The sequence below is a fragment of the Crinia signifera genome, chromosome 5 (genome assembly GCF_055691185.1).
Source record: "Crinia signifera chromosome 5, ASM5569118v1, whole genome shotgun sequence".
NCBI classification, from domain to species: domain Eukaryota; kingdom Metazoa; phylum Chordata; class Amphibia; order Anura; family Myobatrachidae; genus Crinia; species Crinia signifera.
In genome coordinates, this window is record NC_139221.1 from 279584024 (window position 1) to 279606821 (window position 22798).

Genomic DNA, 22798 nt, shown 5'->3' on the forward strand with positions numbered 1-22798 from the left:
AAAAAATGTTTGGGAACCTCTGGGCTAGAAGATTTAGCTATTGCAATTGCTTAACTATAGAATTTAACCCCTCGAGTGGTGGGATTTGATGGGGCAGGACAAACCTACACCAGAGCTCCTGCCGCCATTCGCACTGCAGCAGTGACCAGGTGTCAGGCCATGCTCGGGGCAGCTTGGCTGCCCAAACTCTACCAAGTCCCCCGAACGGGGCCTGCCATCTGGTCACTTACGCAGGGTGAATGACTGTGGTAGCAGCGCCAGGGGAGCTCCGGCGGATCACAGAGGTCATGGGAGGGGGGTGGGGGAGAAAGAAGAGCAATGGGAGGGTGCAGTGGAGACTGGAAAATTTCTAGCCATACCACCGAAGTGGTTAAAAGTTCCCATTTAACAAAATGAAGGAAGGAAGGAAGGAAGGAAGGAAGGAAGGAAGGAAGGAAGGAAGGAAGGAAGGAAGGAAGGAAGGAAGGAAGGAAGGAAGGAAAATAACAAACATCGCAAACTAAAAAAAAAAAAATAGACTGGTTTTAATTTAACTTTTTTATTTTTTAAATAAGTGTAATGGATATTTTCTTCATATTGCTTTAATGAAATGACAGACAGCATTTGCAGATATTCTGTTTTTGCAACAAAAAAAAATCCAGAAGAGACAATATTTACAAAAAATGCCAAAGTTTAGCAACTGTGAAAGGAGGTTCAAAGCAGTGTCAATAAATACCCTGGACAATTACACAATACACAGTTACACAAAATTAAATACAATCTTAAGTTGTGGTTTTTTTTTTTTGGCACAAACAAATAAATTAAATGCACATCGTTCTGAAGGCAGGGTATTTAATTTATTTTAACTTAAATATATATGTTATGCAAAGTAACCCAGGAATGTTGTAACAAAATATTATTAGTGCCAATAAATACATGAGTACCAGATCATTATTGCCAGCATGTTAGAGACAAAATTCTCAAAGCAAATTCATTATTTTTGTATAGGTCAGTTTGCAATATGCGGTTAGAACCAGTCTGGCTAAATACTGTAGCACATTTAGAAGGTCTAAGTTTAACAGGAATGTTTAACAGTTGAAATGCTAAGAGACATTGGGCTGCAGATTGATACAGTAAAGCCTGGCAAGTGATGTCCCCTATAGCTTTTCTTTAAACAGACAAAAGAATTCACCTTTCAATTTGGCACAGTAGCTGACCATATATTTTGTAACAATACATTATTTAGATGGGGTCCAGACTATGATGCAATTCTGCATCACGACTGTTGGGCTGGCCTGACAGCCGTGACCCTGTCCCGTTCTTGACAGACAGGATTCAATGTCCCGCCTGCAGAATGGCAAAAAGGGGGTGTGGCCGCGAGATACGCCCATGGATCGTCGAGCTGCGGCTGAGAGCTCGACAATCCACGGCCGTTGTCGGCAGAACAGGCCCAACTGCTTCTAAAGTCGGACCTGTTCTGCCGAGATCCCTGTTCAATGCGGTCGGAAAAGAACCGCATTGAATAGGGCCCAGCCGCTATTTCCCCAGTCAGGAATAGCGGCGGGAGATTGAATACCCCCCCATGTATTAGGAGGATGTGTTCGGTACACAGGATTTTTTTCTTTGTTAATTGGGAACGTAGTGTGAGGGTATGCTAATTGGGGGGTCCACGTACTCTAGTCTACATATTGACAAACAAAAGCGAAAACTCCACGTCGACCAAATTCCTATCAACCATATGACTTTCGTGTCTACATTGGCTAGTACAGCATATCTATGGTCATTATGGAAACTGAATTAACCAATAAATAAATAAAGATGAATTCTCATGGTCAAGCTATATACAGAGTTGTGATTTGCCAAATGCCCCTTTTTTTAAATGTAACACCATTTTATGAACCAGTATGACGTTTGAATGCTGCCACCGCTCCCAGTTGCTCCCTTCTTCTATTCTACAGCCACCCTTTGCTGATTTTATTTGGAAGAGGAAAAAAAAAAGGGAATATAAATTGCTAAAAATATATACAATTATTGGTCGGGAGAATGTTATTATTTTGCATTATTTAATATACTTTAATTTTAATTAGCCAATTTAGCCTCCAACCCTGTCAGGTACATCACCATAGGACAGGAAGTCCCCAGAAATGGATAAAGCTAGAATAGTGTGATTGCTGTAAGATTCTGGTCCATCTGAAGCCAGTTGGCTGGTAAATGCCCTCCAAAAAAAAGCAAAGTAATATTGCTGTACTGACCAGATGAAGCACACTAATAAACTGTATTCCACACACTGAAGACATATCGGTACAAAACAAACACCAGCACACAGATGTAGTGCTGGTGAAGGCACTTAAGTGTATCGCTAGAATGAGGATCGCCTCGAAATACGTTGCACCAAAATATTACTTTAAAGGCTTACATAATAACAAGAACCAAATAAAATGTACCATAGCCAACATCAAGCAATCCATAGCTTTTATTACTGGTGGGAAGATTATGGCACATTGAATCCACAGTTATTAAATTAGACCTTATTTGCACTGTGCACTCTGGCCATTATAGTAAAGCAAGGAATGGTTCCTTATTACACATGTGCAAAACAAGTCATGAAATCCAACTTTAGCACAGGGCTCACTTCCACCCTTTCAGTAAGGGAATAGTACAATGCTTTTAATGCTGTTTACAGCCAACAAAGGATTCCTGAACTCTGGCAAATCAGGCAAACCAGCTAGAACACTATATAGCTCCTTACAAGACACCTCAAAACAAATATTAGCTGCATTATCAATTTTGATGTGGCCAAACATCCTGACTGAAGGAACATTTTTTTTTTTCACAGTAAGCAATTAAATCCACTTTTAAACAAAGAATACTCATTTTCATAAATAGCTTGCAATTTGGTTATTTAAAGTACTGGACAGCCACAGTACTAGACTGGTTTTTAGAAAGGTCATAGGACACTTTCTCCAACGGTGGATAACCATTTGATAGAGCAGGGGGGGGGGGGGGGGGGGAAGAGTCACAATACAATGGTTCTTGGTCTCTGGCTTTGAAATAAACCTAGCATTTTTTAAATAAAAAGAAAATATCTTTATATTAGAAGACAATTTTTCTTAAAGATGCCATAAATGTTATTTTATAATAAAAAAAACCACACTTGTTCCTTAAATATCTGCATTGAGTTTAAAGCTTAAATATTGTAGGATTTAATTTAAATACAAGTGGATCATAGAAAATAAATCCATTACATATTTACTGTATTTTAAAAGGACTTAAAGCAATAAATACTCTATTTTGTAATATATATATCCTAGATCATATATTACTGGAGAATATAAAATGAATCCACCCATGCTTTCGAATAAAAGCAGACGGAAATGGTTTTCTTTTTGCCAATGCTGTTCTGGCTCAACATAGGTTTTATTAATATTGCAACAGTTCTGTACCATGTTTAGTTGATTGGATATCCGAACTAGGAATGCAATCAACTGCTTATGGTCAAATCCCTAAATACATCAAATAAATTATTCATAGCAAGATTAAATAATTGAACAAAAAAAAATCTGAAAAAATAAAAATAAAAATTGTATGGCTTGTGAATGAAGCAGAAAAGTATAATTTAGAAAACACATATTTCCCAAAAGTGAAAATGCTGGAACTGCTCCCACCTTTGTGCTTGTTATATTACCAGTGGCATCATGGATAAATTGGAGACTGCTGCTCATACATATTGCACTTTTAAATGCACAGTTGAGGGAACAGAGAAAGACTGCTGAACACTTAATTTATAATATAGAAATTATAATAAAAAGAAAAAAAATATATAATATATATTAAAAAAAAAAAAAACATTATATTTTAACTATAAATAATGCAGATATATTATGGGGAAAAATATGATTGTACTCATAATACATCTGAGGTATTTCCAATTTAAATAAAACTCATGCTAGTTCAAGCTTTAGAATTATTCCTGGAATTTGCAATAAATAAAACAGCTCTGTATTTAGTATGTATTTTGTTGGGTCCCCCCCCCTTTTTTTTTTTTTGTAAACCCAAGTAGTGCACACTACTTCTGCAAATATTTCATTTTACAGTAAATTCATGAATAAAGTTTTCTTAAAAGCATTGAACACAGTTTGTATGGGAATATGTATAACCATTCATAAAAAGAATAGTTTTCACAGGTCTACAAACATAAGAATTATTTTCAAAGTCTATGTACAAGTAACTTTAAAAAAAAAAAATTAAATTAAAAAGAAAATATTTTTTGTTCAAACCGTATGGTAAACAGACTGCGGTGGCAGTTTTCCAAAAAGAAAAACAAACACCCCCCTCCCCTCCCATATAAAGATCAAAAGATAGGTAGCCATGTAAAAACATAGAAACATTCCATTATTTTTTTTTTTTTTTTTTCTGGATGTTGTAACATTTCTGTAAATTTTCCACAGCTTGGATCCACCTTTTTATGCGATAAGGGATTCAAAAGGAGATGGCGATTTTAAGGCATCTTCTAGATATTGATTGTCACCACAGGAATCTGAAGAACTAACTAGGGACTCTAAGAAGTTTGTAGTAGTGTCCGCAGCTGGGGAAAATCCAGGAAGGAGAGTTAGCAGGCACTGCTGAGAACACAAATTGTCATAGTCATTCAATGAATTGTAAAGAGGTCCAAAATTGTAATCAGATTCATCCGGTAGATCAAATGGCTCAGAGGACAAGCTGATATCCATGTAGTTTTTTAAGAGTGGCTCTCCTTGTGTCACAGTAGAATCAGCAGAGTTTGCCGCTGATACTCTATTGTCAGAAAAGCAATCTGCATCTTGGTTTGCATTTTCGTCTACGCATTTTGAAATGTTTGATAAAGAATTAGAGTACAATCCACTTGCTGATTTTTCCGACCTGAAAAAGGACTCGTAAACCTTGTCACAGAAAAAGTCTGTAGTTGGAAAGAAGCTCAAGTTATCCTGACAGTCACTGCTGTTATCGTCATAATCCGAGTCACTGAAATGAAGAATCCTAGCAAGATAGTCTTCCTCAAAATCTGACTGGGATTTGTCAGATGAAGGAGAATGTTCATATGGACCTTCAGAGGCTTCACTCTGGGTAGAGGAGGCCGAGCTATCCGTTGTGTCACTGCTGCAGCTGTTCTCGTTTGCTGGTTCCAAGTCCAGGTTGAAATGGTAGGATGCAGTGGTTGAGGAGGTGGTGGTAGAAACAGCCCTATCTTCATTTTCACTGGTTTCCATGGATGTATCCATTTCACTGGAGGTAATTTTAGACTGGTCATTCCTTTCACTCTTCTCCTCCAGCTCAAGTTTCATAACAGTGTGAATAAAGTGAGTTTGCACGCGTGATGAATTGAATTCAACTCTTCCATTACGGTTTCCACAACCATCCTTGGAACATCCACATGGGAAAGTTGAATGATCTCTCTGAAATAGGATAGAAATAATGCATCAATGAAGGTTTCAGAGAGTTGTACAAATAAGTTACACAATAAGCTAAACCTTTATCCTAGCCTTATGTATCCCTCCTATTAGCCCACTGGATTGTAATGCTGTGTACACACGGTACAATTTGACTTTCGATGTTGACATCGGAATCGCATAGACATCAAATGCAGATAGAACATGGTTTTAAAGCTTTCTATCCAGATTTGATGCTGATGCACGATCCCTTTCAGGTGAAACCAAAAATAGACAGTGCAGCAATATATAGTGCAGATTGAATGTAGATAGTATGAATTGTATGTAGATAGCACAGAAGTTAGCATAGCAATCGAATGTAAATGGGTCACCCTGTGTCCCTTTACATGGGACTTCTACCCAGGTCCTGACCTGGGTAGATGGCAGTGCAAACGGGTACGCCAGGGGATGTCCACCACAGCATCTGCAGGTTGGACGGGGGGTGGGGGCACACACAGCCTCCGTTGCCGTCTACTGTACTCTGCAGACAGCAGCAGCGGCGAATGGATGCCTGTGTGCGACATCCATTCACCTCCCGGACGAGGGCTGGCGGCAGCCCAGCAGGTTACCTTGGTGCCCCCAGTACGAAGATCGGCGGTCCTGGCGGAGAAGACCGTGGTCCTGGTGCTTGGAGAAGATGTCATCTCCAAGCGCCGCCTCAGTCTACACTGCAAGTAGTCACCGCAGTGTAAATCCCGGATCCGACCCGGCTTGGATCCTTGTTCCAAATGCCGGGTCGGATCTGGCATTTTTGATGTAAAAGGGGTATTAGTCGAATATTAAGGGAATCTCACCGTGTGTACACACAACATTAGCTTGTGAGCAGGGCCATCCTACCTCCAAGTCGGTTTTGTTACAACTTAGTTTGTTTTATCACCGTTTCCAATTGTAAAGCGGAACAGAATATTCTGCGCTACATAAGAAACCGTAAACAAATAAACCTCTTCCAAACACATTTATATCAAAGTACATACTGTATGCAGAAATTGATAACTTTGGTACTTGTTTCCTAGCACGGCGCCCACGATTTTGATCTTACAGCATCTTATACATCTCATCGCATCGCATACAATATAGTGGCATGTGATGCATGCGAGTTTTAATTGTACAAGCACCCAGATGGGTGCTTACAATGTTAAATGCACCCCCATTGTGAACGCCACCCCCACTATCAATGCCAACCCGAAGCGTGGCGAGCCCGCGAGGGGCGGTGGTACGCGTCCGCCTACCTTTTCATAACCCCACTATCCACGTCGGCGTGGAGTTGAATTTAGATAGTGTGGCGAGCACAGAGAGCCCCGCGAGGGGACGCGGGTGACTTAACATGTATTACTCGTCCCCTTGCTGCGCTCGCCACACTATCTAAAATCAACTCCACGCCGACGTAGATAGTGGGGGTGTGAAAAGGTCGGAGAACACTTACCGCTGCGCTCGCCACGCTTCGGGTTGGCGTTGATAGTGGGGGTGCATTTAACATTGTAAGCACCCATCAGGGTTGTACAATTAAAAATCGAATCGCATGCCATTTGGTGGCATGCAATGCTGTGCGATATTTAATTGTACAATCCGTCTCATTTACCAGATTGTCTCATCACATACCTTATGTAATGGTATGCGATGGGCGTCGTGCTAGGAAACAAGTACCATAACTTTTACATCTCTCAAATGGCTTTATGCAACATTCAAACAATTGACACTAACCTGACATTTGATTCCTGCCAAGTGACAACTGCAAGTCTCTGGGTCACAGAAGTCTTGGCAATCGCACCCACATTCTTGCCTTGATTTTCGAATTTCATTAAGCTCTTGCTTTTCAGCTTTGTCGATCTTTTTAACACCTTCGCTTTTCAGCAAGGCCCGACGTTTCTTGGGTGGGTACATCCGTGGACTAAAACCATCATCAATTTCTGCATTGTTCAAGTCAATATCTTCATCACAGATGTCGTCTATGCTGAGGTTATTGGCCTTTTCTGACTCGACTGTACCATTTTTTGTAAACTGTAGAGGAGAAAAATGCATCATACTAAACACAAAGTACTCAAAGACATATTGGCATACAATTGGTCAGCAATTTTGCACTAGGATATCAAAGCAAAGGTTTTTTTTTTTGACAAGGCAGTTTATACAGTTGGGCAAAAAAGTATTTAGTCAGCCACCAATTGTGCAAGTTCTCCCACTTAAAAAGATGAGAGAGGCCTGTAATTTTCATCATAGGTATACCTCAACTATGAGAGACAAAATGAGTAAAAAAAATCCAGAAAATGACATTGTCTGATTTTTAAAGAATTTATTTGCAAATTATGGTGGAAAATAAGTATTTGGTCAAAAACAAACAAGCAAGATTTCTTGCTCTCACAGACCTGTAACTTCTTCTGTAAGAGGCTCCTCTGTCCTCCACTCGTTACCTGTATTAATGACACCTGTTTGAACTCTTTATCTATATAAAAGACACCTGTCCAACACTTCAAACAGTCACACTCCAAACTCCACTATGGCCAAGAGCAAAGAGCTGTCAAAGGACACCAGAAACAAAATTGTAGACCTGCACCAGGCTGGGAAGACTGAATCTGCAATAGGTAAGCAGCTTGGTGTGAAGAAATCAACTGTGGGAGCAATTATTAGGAAATGGAAGGCATACAAGACCACTGATAGTCTCCCTCGATCTGGGGCTCCCCGCAAGATCTCACCCCGTGGGGTCAAAATGATCACAAGAACGGTGATCAAAAATCCCAGAACCACACGGGGGGACCTAGTGAATGACCTGCTGAGAGCTGGGACCAAAGTAACAAAGGCTACCATCAGTAACACACTACGCCGCCAGGGACTCAAATCCTGCAGTGCCAGACGTGTCCCCCTGCTAAAGGCAGTACATGTGCAGGCCCGTCTGAAGTTTGCTAGAGAGCATTTGGATGATCCAGAAGAGGATTGGGAGAATGTCATATGGTCAGATGAAACCAAAATAGAACTTTTTGGTAACAACTCTACTCGTCGTGTTTGGAGGAGAAAGAATGCTGAGTTGCATCCAAAGAACACCATACCTACTGTAAAGCATGGGGGTGGAAACATCATGCTTTGGGGCTGTTTTTCTGCAAAGGGACCAGGACGACTGCTCCGTGTAAAGGAAAGAATGAATGGGGCCATGTATCGTCAGATTTTGAGTGAAAACCTCCTTCCATCAGCAAGGGCATTGAAGATGAAACGTGGCTGGGTCTTTCAGCATGACAACGATCCCAAACACACTGCCCGGGTAACAAAGGAGTGGCTTCGTAAGAAGCATTTCAAGGTCCTGGAGTGGCCGAGCCAGTCTCCAGATCTCAACCCCATAGAAAATCTTTGGAGGGAGTTGAAAGTCCGTGTTGCCCAGCGACAGCCCCAAAACATCACTGCTCTAGAGGAGATCTGCATGGAGGAATGGGCCAAAATACCAGCAACAGTTTGTGAAAACCTTGTGAAGACTTACAGAAAACGTTTGACCTCTGTCATTGCCAACAAAGGGTATATAACAAAGTACTGAGATGAACTTTTGTTATTGACCAAATACTTATTTTCCACCATAATTTGCAAATAAATTCTTTAAAAATCAGACAATGTCATTTTCTGGATTTTTTTTCCTCATTTTGTCTCTCATAGTTGAGGTATACCTATGATGAAAATTACAGGCCTCTCTCATCTTTTTAAGTGGGAGAACTTGCACAATTGGTGGCTGACTAAATACTTTTTTGCCCCACTGTAGCTAGACTGAGGATACAGCATAGTGGTGGTAATGAAACTTCATGGAACAAGAAATGGGCTATGGTTAAGAGTGAAGACGTTGGACAGTCATTATGTCGATACCAAAAAGGTTGACACAAGCAAAGCGCAATTGAATCTGCTGTGCTATATAAAGAAACTGTAAATAAATGGTAGATATGAGTTTGAAAAAAGTAAAACTTGCCTAAAGCATGGCAAATGAAGTAGGCCATGCGATACACTTATTCAGTGTCCGTGTTGAGATTTGTTGACAGACAAAAAAAACAAAACGCAACTCATGTTGACGTTTTGACTGTCGCTCCCATGGTAACCTTCTTTGGTGTGTCGACCAATTGTGGTCGACCTAATGATGGTCAACAAGTTGACCTATACCCCAAAAATTGTGCTGCAAAAAAACTTACCAAATTCTTTAAAGCCTCAAGCTTCTGTTCTTTTAATCGCTCCTTTAATTTTTCCCTTCGCCGGTTCAACTGCTCCCTGGTAAACTCCTCCATGGTGTACTGATGGCTGTCGCTGTGTTTCCGCCGCATTCCTAGTGTGCATCCACCCCTACTTGGCACGCTTGTAAAACCTTGGCATCGTTGGAAGTAGAAGACCATCACCCTATCAAACTCAACTTTATTCTTCTTCACACGTTTTGCTTTCTTTAAGATGGATGTGGCTGCATTGGAAACAAAAGATATATAAATAGTTTAGTTAAAAAGTCAAAAGGAGACCTGCCGGAAGAGTCAGCACCTTCATTGCATCTGCTTTGGGCGAGTTTGAAAGAAAAACAAAGATGGCTAATAGAAAAAAACTACAGAAAGGCCTTCCGCAAGTACCAGTGTGAAATAACTGGTCCATTACACACAAAAGATAAATGCATAGATGGCAGCATACTTTGTTTTAGTGCTAGTCCCATGCAGTTCTAACCACCTCTCCCACTATCCCTGTGCAATATTTATACAGATTATATTGTGCCAATCCACCATTCGGTACTTGTGAGTTATCTGGGCGTCCGATTTTGGATCCGATATCGTATGCGATATCGTATGCGATATCGCATGCAAATCGCATGCAAATCGTAAGTACAAAATCGGGAGCCTCACAAGTACCGATTTGCTATTCATTTCATTACCCCACTATCCCCAAAGTGTGTCTATCAACGTGAACCCGAAGCGTGGCGAGCGCAGCGAGCCCGCGAGGGGCGGCGGTACGCGTCCTCCGACCTTTTCATGCCCTACTATCCACTAGGGCGTGGAGTGAGAATAGAATAGTGTGGCGAGCGCAGCGAGCCACCGAGCCCGAAGCGTGGCGAGCGCAGCGAGCCCCGCGAGGGGACGCGGACACCTTCACAGGTATCCGCGTGCCCTTGCGGGCTTCACAGGTGTCCGCGTCCCCTCGCGGGGCTCGCTGCGCTCGCCACGCTTCGGGCTCGGTGCGCTCGCCACACTATTCTATTCTCACTCCACGCCCTAGTGGATAGTAGGGCATGAAAAGGTCGGAGGACGCGTACCGCCGCCCCTCGCGGGCTCGCTGCGCTCGCCACGCTTCGGGTTCACGTTGATAGACACACTTTGGGGATAGTGGGGTAATGAAATGAATAGCAAATCTGATGCAAATCGCATGCTAAATCGCATGTAAATCGCATGTAAATCGCAAATCGGATCCGATATCGTATGCGATATCGTATGCGATATCGCATGCAAATCGCATGCAAATCGTAAGTACAAAATCGGACGCCCGGATAACTCACAAGTACCCACCATTCTAATGCAACCAATGGAAAATACTCAATTGCTGATGTTATAATTTTCAGAAAATGGTTAGGAGGCTTAGAGAGCGAGGGAAAGAAATGTACGTTACTAGCGCAGCCACTGACTACAACATATTATACAATACTTTAAGCTAAAGGGAAAAGTTCTCAGAGTGTTTACTCAGGTGGTGTAGAATTGACATCTTTATTGCTGCAGCAACGGAAACTATGCAGATTATTTAAAGACCAGTTTACTGTGCTAAAGCACAACAGCTGGGATGCTATCTGGCATGTACAAGAAGAAATCTGTTAGCTCAATGCCTATTATCAGGACTACAAAATATAGGACTGGATTAGCAGCAACAAGCAGGGGGTACAGTGCTCCAATAGGTTGTGAAGTAGGACCATTTTTTTTACTTACGGGTGAAATCCTTCATAAGCGGCCGGGGACTGTAGCTGAATTCATCTTCAGATTCCCCTCCTGAAGAGGTGGCAGATGAAGACGGTGATGAGGATGAAGAGGAGTAGGTGGCATCATCTTCCAATGCCTCGTACTTGCGCTTTAGTAACCCACTCATGGTTGATGTGAAGAGGTCTCAGATCTGAGAAGAAGCCAAAAAACAAACAAAAGGGTTAATTCTTGAAAAAATAAATAAATAAATAAATAATGGCGGTGCCTACTTTTAAAGCTGGCGGCTATTGCTTCTTTAACATAGGGGAAATAACCTACACAGGGTAGGACTAGTCTAGTGTAGAAATGGCTTTCAGTTAAATCCCCTTCAGCTACATGGAGCTCATGTACAGAGAGCAGGAAATGATCATATAGAAGCCTCTTCAGGGAATACTGCTGCCGTGATTTGCATGTTTTACCTTGCCTGGGGGAATACACGCATAGGATCTTATCAGATGCTGAGAGAATCTATATGGATAGCTCAACATTGCATCCTTTTCCTATGGATCTCATCCTCCAGACAGGTCAATAAACAGAAGGCTTAAATTAAAACCAGTACATTTTGATGTTCTAACCAGAGGTTTCCTGTTCATAATCATTAACCCCACCGGTGCCACATCAATAATAAAGTGCCTTGAACAATAACATGAATACCGGCATCGAATTTATAGCTATAGGAGGACGGAGAGAGATTACAGCCACACACACAGCTTTATAGATGGGATTAAAAAAAGAACCCAGGGACGCTCACCAATTGCATATGAAAGCTTCCCATTGAAATGGTGAATGTGTTGCAGACAGTGAATAGAATCCCTGAGCTTGATCACGATTTATCACACAAGCATACAAGGTATCAGTCTAATATTAGCTGTATGTAGGCAGGCGGAGAAAAAAAAAAAAAAAAAAAGCAGACATCACGGAAGAGTCATTATTTGGAAGGATGACTCAGGGTGACTCAGTAGCCTGTCTGTTTATCGATAGACACATCAACAGCCTAGTACCTGCTTTAAACAGCAAGCCACACAGACACTGGCACCTACGGCATGCAGTGACGGAGACGTGCACAACCTTCATGGGAGATGCCATTCACAATTTTCTGCTAAGGGACACTATTACTATCAAATGAGCTGAAGCCAAAACTCCTGGACTACTGTACAGCCCTGACATGCATTTATATATACACACACACACACACACACACACACACGTCAATGAGCATGTTCCAAGCAATGCCGCAAATATCAGAGGTTAAGTGCTTTGTACATATTTCCAAGTAGCCTTGGACGAAATCCTTTCTGCAGAACAGACAAAACTACTGGACAGTGCAGCCTCCTAAGCAGAGCTACACCATTTTCCCCAGAGGTAATCAACTCTATTCCAGTTCTTAACAACATCAAGCACAATATTTAGTGCTAATATCAGGGGTAGCAAATAACCGCATCAGCAAACGGAAACTTTAACCTAACTAAATGCACTGGGCAGGCGATTAAAGCTGAATTAGTGCTGTATTTGCAGAGCTGGAAAGCAGTAAGCTGGTTAATTATTTACAACTTTGCTATGCGAGACTTGAGCCATTGCCCTGGTGTCTTATTTAATGTAGAGCATACACACGCCGTTTGAGAACACCATGTGATGTGCTTTTTACACATTCAAAAAGCACATTTGAAGAAATTGTATTTGTAAAGCGTTTAATTGCAGTCTGGTATCGCGATCACATTAATGCTCTTAAAAATAATTTTTTTTGGTACTTGTTTCCTAGAACGGCCACAACGATTTAGATCGTTGTGGTCGTAAGATAAAAAATCGGATCGATCGCATCGCATGCGATTTGGTCGCATACGATGCGACCGATCCGATCTGCCGATTTTTCACCCGATTTTTTTTTTTTTTTACACCAGATTTGTTTAAATTGCCCCCCCAAATGTTAATAAGTGTGGTAGACCCCACGATAGACGTGAACCCGAAGCGTGGCGAGCGCAGCGAGCCCGCGAGGGGCGGCGGTGCGCGTCCTCCGACCTTTTCATTCCCCTACTATCCACTAGGGCGTGGAGTGAGAATATAATAGTGTGGCGAGCGCAGCGAGCCACCGAGCCCGAAGCGTGGCGAGCGCAGCGAGCCCCGCGAGGGGACGCGTCTAACTTCACAGGTATACGCGTCCCCTCGCGGGGCTCGCTGCGCTCGCCACGCTTCGGGCTCGGTGGCTCGCTGCGCTCGCCACACTATTATATTCTCACTCCACGCCCTAGTGGATAGTAGGGGAATGAAAAGGTCGGAGGACGCGCACCGCCGCCCCTCGCGGGCTCGCTGCGCTCGCCACGCTTCGGGTTCACGTCTATCGTGGGGTCATGGCGGGCACATAAAAAATGTGAAATGGGTCATATTGGCCCATTTCACCTTTTTTATCATTTTTCCCTATGTGAGATGGACTTAATCAAGTCCATCTCATCTTGTGCCATTATAATGGCACAAGACCGACCGATTTCAATGTTAAAAGATTTTTTAACATTGAAGTCTATGGAAAAATCGGGTCAATCGGTCGGTCGCATCGCGGCCGATTTTAATTGGTCGCGACCGACCGATTGACCCGATTTCTGTCAATCAAAGTGAAAAAATGGTAAAAAATCGGCCACATCGTGAGGATCGTGTCCCTTAATTAAGAGCCACGATCACTCACGATTGTGGCCGTTCTAGGAAACAAGTACCTTTTTTTTTTTTTTTTCTTATTATTGACCATCTACAACTCAGAGTTCTCTTGCCAGGTGCATTTGACGTTTCTGCCTAACTTTGCTTTGTAAGGTTCATGACAAGGATCTTTTTCAGTTGTAAAATCCATCTCTGTTTTATAGATTGCCAAACTCATTCTTCAGGACCCCAAGCAGTGCATGTTTTCCATGTCTCCTCACGGAATTACTAGTGAAATAGTTCCACAGAATTTTTTTTTTATTTATTTATTTAAAATGTGGGGGTAAGTATTACACCTGCTCGGCGACCTGGAAAATGTGACCTGTGTGGGGTTCCAAAAATAAATAAATAAAAAAATTACAATAAATAGAGAGTTTCTCTACATACTATCATTGTTTGCATAAATATCCAAATTTAACCTATAAAAAGGTTGCTAGAAAATGTATTTGCATCAATAAGTCATTCTGCAACAATAAATACACGCACACAAACACTTCAGCGCAAACCTTGTGTACAAATGGGACAAAGGTCAAGAGTTCATACACTTTATATTTACACATCAGGTTACTTTACTGATGGTAGACCTGGCTGCATAAAGACCAGCATTTCAGTTTTTATAAGGCCCCATAAACTAGCCTACCGGGAACTGCACAGGGGACACACGCAACAGGTCAAAGGTTACTGGCTGGCTGCCAAGTGAAATGTTTGTAAACAAGCAGCTAAACATTACAGTAAAGTAAGCAATATATACATCTCCCAGTCTGTGCACTGGCTCCCCCTGTCAAATGGAATGTCAAGTTCTAACCAATAAAATTGATTACAAGAATTTTTATATATGCAATTCACCAATTTCTATATATTGCTGCGCTTCGCGATCTATGGAAATTGTATCTTTTTATTATGTACATAGATGCATACCGCACCTTTTACTTCAAATATCTAATGCATAAGGAGTAGCAGAGCTACCTGTTACATAGAATGGTTTTAATGTTATGGTGTAGCACTACCTTGTAACCACTCCTTCATACACTTTTAACCTCTTCCATACAAGACACAATGAGCCTTCAGGGTGGCCAGTCCTCCCATAGGGCAAATTACAGGACAGCATTCCTCTATACATGTTGTATAGGACGGGGCTAGAAAGTCAAGAACAGCTGCTCAAACATGCGTGCGAGTGTGTGTGTCCTATTGTAAAGTGATGTATACAATATAACAAGGTGATCTGAACCAAAACATTAAAAATATATTAGTATGTCAAGAATTGAAATATCCATTTTATTATAAAAAAAAAAAAAAAAAATTATTGCTACAGTACTGCAATAAAAAGAGCAAGAGATAACACCCCCCCCCCCTCCACACACACACACACACACACACACACACACACAATCTATACATATATTTTATTTTCTATATAGTAAGGTCACTGCTGCTGCAGCAAACCTAACAAATATCCCCAAACGTGAGTGGTATGAGATTATTATGCTGTGCTTCAATTGTTTACCACTGAATTATGCATAATAAATTGCCACCAGATGTTTTATGAAGTGCCTCTACACTGCACTATGAAGCTGCTTTACTTGCTGGTCTGGTACCAAGTAAGCGACGGTGCTAGAATGTCAGCGAGAGCCGGTGGCTAAGTGTCACTAGAGCTTTCTGTGAAAGGGTCACCCGAGGACATTACAACCTAAAGGATCATCAATTTCAGCCTATGACAGAAGTAAAAATACAAAACATCTGCAATGGCAATGTCATTCTACAGTTCTGTAAAATATCCCCTAGCAAATTATTATTATTTTTCAGCAACGATCAGTAAAACAAAAATCGGCATATTGGCTTCTATATCTACCAGCTAAGTACATTTTTGTAAAATCCAAAGCAGTAAGTACTAAACCACGGAGGAGGGGGGGGGGGGGGGGGGGGGGGTAATTCTTGTGGGTGGAAATACTCAGGCCACAGATGAGCCAATGACATCACTGGAGGTACTTCACGCCTCTACGTAAAGGAGGGATGTATTCACTATGAAGGGACTTCGTTCTGCAAACACCTCACAGATATTACATTTCAGTTGCAACATAAAAAGGAAATATTAAATTTCTCCAGTAGTTACTTTACACACATAAAAAAATCCACACATTTAACAAAGGAAATGATTTTACAGCAAAGGCCCATACACACTGGGCGACTTTGAGCTGAAAGTCGCTCAAAACAGCAGACTTGAGTGGCTTTCAGCTCAAAGCCGCCCAGTGTGTATGCGCTGCTGCGCCCTCCCTCAGCATCGCCAGGAAAGCGTTCATCGGCTGGTAATACCAGCAGATGAGCGGCTTTCAGGACGGCTTTGCATAGCTCTGCTCTATGCAACGCCGTCCTCCCCTGTCGGTGAAGGGCAGGGAGAAAGCTGGTCAGTGTGTATGCACTGAGCGGCTTTCTCCCCAGCGATGAATGCGATCATCGCTGTCCACACACACACACTTCGGTGATAAACTCCACCCATGAAAAAGGTACCAGCCATCTTGGACGCACTGAGGATTACCCTGGATGGAATAGTTTGTGCTTAGAATAAAATAAAACAAAAAGGCGTGGTTGCAGTGACCTAATACTCATAGTAGGGTCCTTTTTTGCTACAATGTTACTCATCGTGGGTCACACAGGGCCATATAGCACTTTGTATATGGTATAGAGACAGACACATAAGCTGGGTACACATCAGACAAAATGTACCCAGAGCAATATTGGTGGCAAAAGGAACAGGTGTGGATCGTTTGGTCTAAAACAACTAGGTCGACAAGCATTGGGTCAACATGGATCTAGGTCGACATGGGGTTTTTCCACCCAAATGTCGACATGGACACAGTTTGAAGTGCACCGCATCCACCACGCCCTAGTGGATGGTAGGGCATAAAATACCACCGGCACAAAAACAGTGAAAACCCCCATGTCAACCTTTTGACTGTCGACCTAATGTCATGTCGACCCAGACCCATGTTGACCTTGCTGCATGTCGACCTAGTGGTGTCCACCCAATGCTTGTCAACCTAGTTGTTGTAGACCTAATGACCGTATCCCACAGGAACCTGGCGCCATCAAGTGCATACTAACTTGCCGATGCCGACAGTGAGGAACAGCAGCAGGGACCAGGCTGTATTCCCCAGCATGGCTCTTGCTAGCGATATCCTCCAGCATCCTAAATGTACATATGACATAGCCATCGAGCCGCGAGAGCGCGCATTATTAACGATATTGTGCATACACACTTGACGATATGCAGGAAAAAAAAATTGTTAATAGTATCCTCTAGTCTAGTGTGTAAGAGGTGTCTTCATGCCAAGATAAATAGCTAAACAATATATTACACACATTCCACACTAGATTAAGGTGCATACACACTGGGCAACTATGCCCAGCGATGATCGCCGTCATCGCTGGGGGAAAGCCGCTCAGTGTCCCCCCTGCCTGGTGCTGTCAGCGGGTGGGCCGATGGCTTTCCATAGTGCAGCGATATGGAAAGCCGCTCATCTGCTAGTAATACCAGCAGATGAACGGCTTTCCCGGTGAGGATGCAGGAGCGCGCCGCACCGTTCATCGCTGGCCTGTACACACTGGGCAGCTTTGAGCTGAAAGCTGCACAAAATACAAATTTTGAGCGGCTTTCAGCTCAAAATAGCTCAGTGTGTATGGGCCTATAGCGAGACAGAATCACAACAGAGAGATTCTTGAAATAGCAGAGCAGGAAAGAAAGAGGAGGGAGGGCGACCTATTTTCTTTATTCAGTCTGCGTTAAATCCAACATTCTGTTACATACAAGGAGGACTATTTAACTTTATTTTATTTCAGGTTATTAAAAAAAAATAATCTGCCTCACTTGCCATTGCCAAAAAAGACATTCTGTTCTTGGCTCAGCCACCTTACTCATCTATTTTACTAAAAACAGCTTTCTGAACAAGTACAAGACTCGCTGGACCAAAACCGCAGGAACTCATGTTTGGCACCAGCAGCTCCCCACCAAGCAGAAGGCTTTAACGAAAAGGTACAGTCACAAAAATATAAAAACAAAAACATAATCCCAGTAACTTAAACAACGGCTCAGAACGCAGCAGACAAATGTATTTTTCCCTCTTCTTCCTATACAGAGAAATGTTATCAAAGCAACTGTAGTAGATAAGCATTATAAACAAGAAAATCATAATAAAAAGGCTTTAGTAAAGCAAATACACACAGAGAGCTTTTGGCTGGGAGTTAAGCGGACTTCTGTACAGTCTGGAAGTTTTACATCTAGTAGAACACTGGGACTTGTAGTTCTAACAACATTTTAAACAGTGGTTGTGAATTTGATACTGAAATAAAGCCAGGCTCAGGATCAGGTTTTGGACTCTATCCTAATTTGTAGGGACAAGCCAATCCCCACGCTACACTTAGACCTCAGTGATCTCTCCGATTTCATTGGGGAAAACACATTGACAAAATATCACATACAACCAGTAATCAATAAATGCCAAGCAAAACAGTTCTTTAAGGAGAACTTTCCTCAGGGACCTCCGCTAAGGCACATTCACGGTGCCATAGATGTTTTCCTAATAATGGGTGTGAGCGAGTAAAGTTGTAAAGCAGGGAATGTATCCACTCCCTTGTTCCTACCAGTACTTTTAATGTTTTCCATATATAGAGGAATCTCAGCTATGAGCAGATAGGAGGGATAGGAAAAAAAAAAAAAAAAAAAAGCATTAAAGACATTTAAAGAGGTTCTACTTCGCTTCTGCCCTCTGGGGATGAGTAGGAGTTTATGTACAGTAGAATGAGTTTTCTCTCAAACACACCTGTTTATAGAGAGTGAAACAGACACGTGTAGTGATTGTGAGGCAGCACTCATGGAATCATTCAGATGCAAATACAGGAGAAGAATGATAAAGGTGGTAGAACAGGATCAGCCTGTTACACGACAGCTGGCTACGGGTTACAATGTTCAGGCATATTCCCAGATCATCAAATGCCAAGGATTGTAAACAGCATAGCAAACATAAAATACATCTAGAGTACACACTTGTCAACAAAACCAGGAACCATATATAAAGATTTGTTCTCAGTCAGATGTTTTGTGTATTTTCACCCGAGTTGTAGGTGCAAACTGGATTTACAACAATAAACACAAACAACAATGGAATGTTTGGTAGGAGCTTCTAGGAACCAATCAGTTACATAATGGAGGATGCCTGTACTCATCAATATAATGGAACCAGATACGCATTCAAATTTGGGTATTGGTTAGAATAACTGGTTTGGGAAGTTTATGCATAAGAATATAACAGTCTATTATGCCTGCTGGTACCAAGCTACACATTGCAAGAAAGTGCCTGCTATTACTTCCGTGTGTAGCATCATAGTAATACTATCAATATGAGCAGTCTTAATTTGCTATATAGAACTTTGCATAAGGTAACAAAATATATAGGGCTTATTTATCAAAGCTTGCCGTTTGAAAATAAATAATAAAAAAAAAGGTAAAAAGTACCAGCCAATCAGCTTCTGCCTTACATTTTACAGGCAGAGTTTGGAAAAAAAAAATATGACAGTTATTTATATGGCCCCACAAGGGTTCCACAGCACCGAACATATAAAAGTGCACAATGACTTAAGCCTCCATCCACTTGTGCGATATGGGCATTTTTTAATGCAATTCTAGCCAATTGTTTAAATGGATCACATGAAAATTCAAAAATTGTCATATTACATGTCCTTTTCCTGCGTCTGCGAGGCATTTTCCTGTGCGCAAGGTATTTGCAGATCTCATGGGCTGCCACAAGGGTCTATTGGATCCCGCAGCCTTGACTGGGATCACATTCGATACAGCGTATGCAAAAAGACCGCATACAATGTATCTTATACGGTCCAGCCGCACGAGAGATGCTGGGTGAGTTGGTGGGGTATCGCATGCAAAAACTCGCACTATTGGATGGGGCCTTTACAGTCCAAGGCACCTTAGGACAAGTACATTGTAAATAAGAGGACAGAAGTAATTTCATAGGGGCTAATAATTTGAGATGTCCTCTCTCCATGCTTTAATAAATACCACCCATAACAATATTCAAACTTTACCTTTGCACGAGAAAAAGGCTTACGATACAACAGCCAAATACATTAAGATGAAGCTAGCATCAGGCGCGATTCTATATATCCCAACTTTGGAAGGATAAACTAGTTGGACAATAAAGTCCAACCACAATCCCACAAAGTTGCCTTAAAGGCCCTGAGTGCATCTGGAGGATAGGGAAAGCCACAGTGACATATCATAAGCAAAATCCTGATTGGGGGAAATACGCGTTAAAAAAATAATGAAAACTTATTTTTATCTTTTTGTATGCATCTATTGGAGATGCTAGGGACCATCATTCCACATAGCACCTGTGAATGACTGCTTATCCTAGGCAGCTCCAGCACACAATACCTCCACACTCAGGGATTAATATATTGTTTTCCCACACTATGGAGAAAGGGGGGGAGGAACCAATCGGAGAAGAAGAAGGGGAGGGGGGCTCGGGAAGAAGAAACTGCAAGCTTTGCAGACGTGTGCACTAAGCTCATAGCATCCAACCAAATATGTTCAGACAACAACCAAATAAACAAATGTGTGTAATGCCTATATAACACCAATTACCATCCGCTTGTCACAAACTTTAAATATGTAAAATTGCACGACAATTCCAGTGTCACACAGGAGTAGCCAGAGAAGAAAGCAATTTACAAATGATGTAGAGAAAGTGGGTATTTACTAGCATTAGTGGTTTTTAATGAATTTACATACAAGTATTTGCAATGGTCCAAGTAGTGTCCATTTGGACTATAGTACATTACAGTCCACAACGCGTCTTACTTTAGAGAGATAAAAATGTATGGCTAATCCTCATTATTATAGACCATGATTGGCACATGCCCTGAGTGGGCTAATTGCCCTGGGGCTAGGGGTGCTGAAGACATTCCCAGCATCATTATAATCACAAAGAGTAGGGAAATCAGGATCTCCATCATTTATATACAGTGGCACTATTAAGGATATCAGCATTCACTGCAACATAACTCACTAAATTCCAGTTAAAAAACAATCCACACACACAAGTTAAATAAAACAATGACATGATTCCAGAGAATAATGAGGTCATTTCCAGCATACCACAGTTCTGACTCATCCCATGTCATGATTTCCGAAAGACGAGGACACGGTGATGTCATTACTCCTTCCTACGTCAGAGGGCTCCCTCCTCCCCCCTAGCTCAGAAGTCCGCCAAAACTCTGCAAGACATTCAATGGTATCTGTGGTTCTGCCCCTAGTACCAGGCAGTGGCAGCTACTACAGACAACACAGCCTGTCCTGGAGTCCCAGTGCCATGGCTGCTGGTTAGCCCTGTCTAGCCAACACTATCTTTATCTCCTGGGACAATTTATCAGCACAGACACATTTCTACAGAGACTCGCATCAAAGCAACCACTAGGTCTGGTCTTATTAATGCCATATACTACAGCAAGCAACAGAAGACTGATGGCAGACACTGATCACATAGTACACCGTTAAATGACATAATATTAACAAATGACAACAGCAAAAGACTCATTGTGAAGTGCAGATTTGCCAGCCGGCTTATTACACACAGCGCTGGGGACACTACTCCGCGTGCAGTTCCCAGGCACTGCCACTAGAGGGCGCGCCGTACTCACACAGCCGGGCCGCTGCTACACTGATGCACACCGGCTGCTAGATACAAAGTAACAATCATCTGGAACAAGCGAACGCGGATAAAGCTGCGGAATTCTCTCATTCACTCCACAAACCGCTGCGGGAACAATCAGCCCTTCTCCTGGCTCAGATGCTTTAATCTACTGCAAAAGCCCCCAATCCCCCCACCAACATACATATTTCCCTTACAACTGCCCCCACATCTATACTATAGTTGCCACCCTTGCCCCTGGCAGCGCCCCCTCCCCCTGCAGCGCTTACCTTGCCCGTGCTGCTGCTGCTGCAGGCAGGTCCTATGCTGGGCGCTGGGTGTAGCGGGGCAGTGCAGAGAGCATACTCCGGGAGCAGCGAGTGCCTGTGCAGCGCCTCCTGCTCTGACTCCGCTCAGCAGCAGCACAGCCTTTTCCGTCAGTGGAAAACTCCTGTGTTGGTGACGCAGGCAGTGACAGGGAGCCAGACAGCCGGCCCCCTCCCTCCTCCTCCTATGTACTATGTCCTCCGCTTCCTGCTCTCCTTCTATGTGCACCTCCGGCAGCCAGTGACAGCGCATCCTCCCCTGCTGCCACCTTATGTACTGCTCCCTCCCCCTCCAGTGCTCACTGCCTGCTGTGTATGACACTGCTCTGTGCACATCTCTACAGCCACACACAGCTCATCTCCATTCATCTGCAGTAACCCCATTATCCAGATATTAATGAAACATTTTATGTATGTATGTATATATAGTATGTATGTGTATATATATATATATATATATATATATATATATACATACACACACACACACACACACACACACACACACACACACAAACACAAACACATGTAAACACATATATACACACATTATATATATATATATTATATATATATATATATACACACACACACACACACACACACACACACACACACACACACACACACACAGTATGTGTGTGTGTGTGTGTGTGTGTGTGCTCTATAGGGCAACTACTCAGCTTTTTTCAGTACCCAGTAAGGGCATTGGACAG

General features: G+C 42.3%; 1 protein-coding gene across 1 annotated transcript; it reads right to left on the reverse strand.

The window, feature by feature from the left end:
- Window positions 1-522: 522 nt before the first annotated feature.
- On the reverse strand, window positions 523-22310 carry CSRNP1 (cysteine and serine rich nuclear protein 1). The gene is made up of 5 exons (XM_083189086.1): window positions 22047-22310; window positions 11351-11531; window positions 9596-9855; window positions 7146-7442; window positions 523-5411 (listed from the first exon to the last, which is right to left on the reverse strand). The coding sequence occupies exons 2-5, from the start codon at window positions 11505-11507 to the stop codon at window positions 4443-4445; spliced, it is 1683 nt and encodes a 560-aa protein (XP_083045212.1). The 5' UTR covers window positions 11508-11531; window positions 22047-22310; the 3' UTR covers window positions 523-4442.
- Between the last annotated feature and the right edge of the window lie 488 nt (window positions 22311-22798).

What these genes read in the sequence shown, in the direction of transcription:
- CSRNP1 (XM_083189086.1), bottom strand. Translation starts at nt 11,507, where the DNA reads ATGAGTGGGTTACTAAAGCGCAAGTACGAGGCATTGGAAGATGATGCC. An exon ending in TTGAGGCTTTAAAGAATTTG is followed by an intron (nt 7,443 to 9,595) that starts GTAAGTTTTTTT and finishes TCTCCTCTACAG; the next exon opens with TTTACAAAAAATGGTACAGT. An exon ending in TGGCAGGAATCAAATGTCAG is followed by an intron (nt 5,412 to 7,145) that starts GTTAGTGTCAAT and finishes ATCCTATTTCAG; the next exon opens with AGAGATCATTCAACTTTCCC.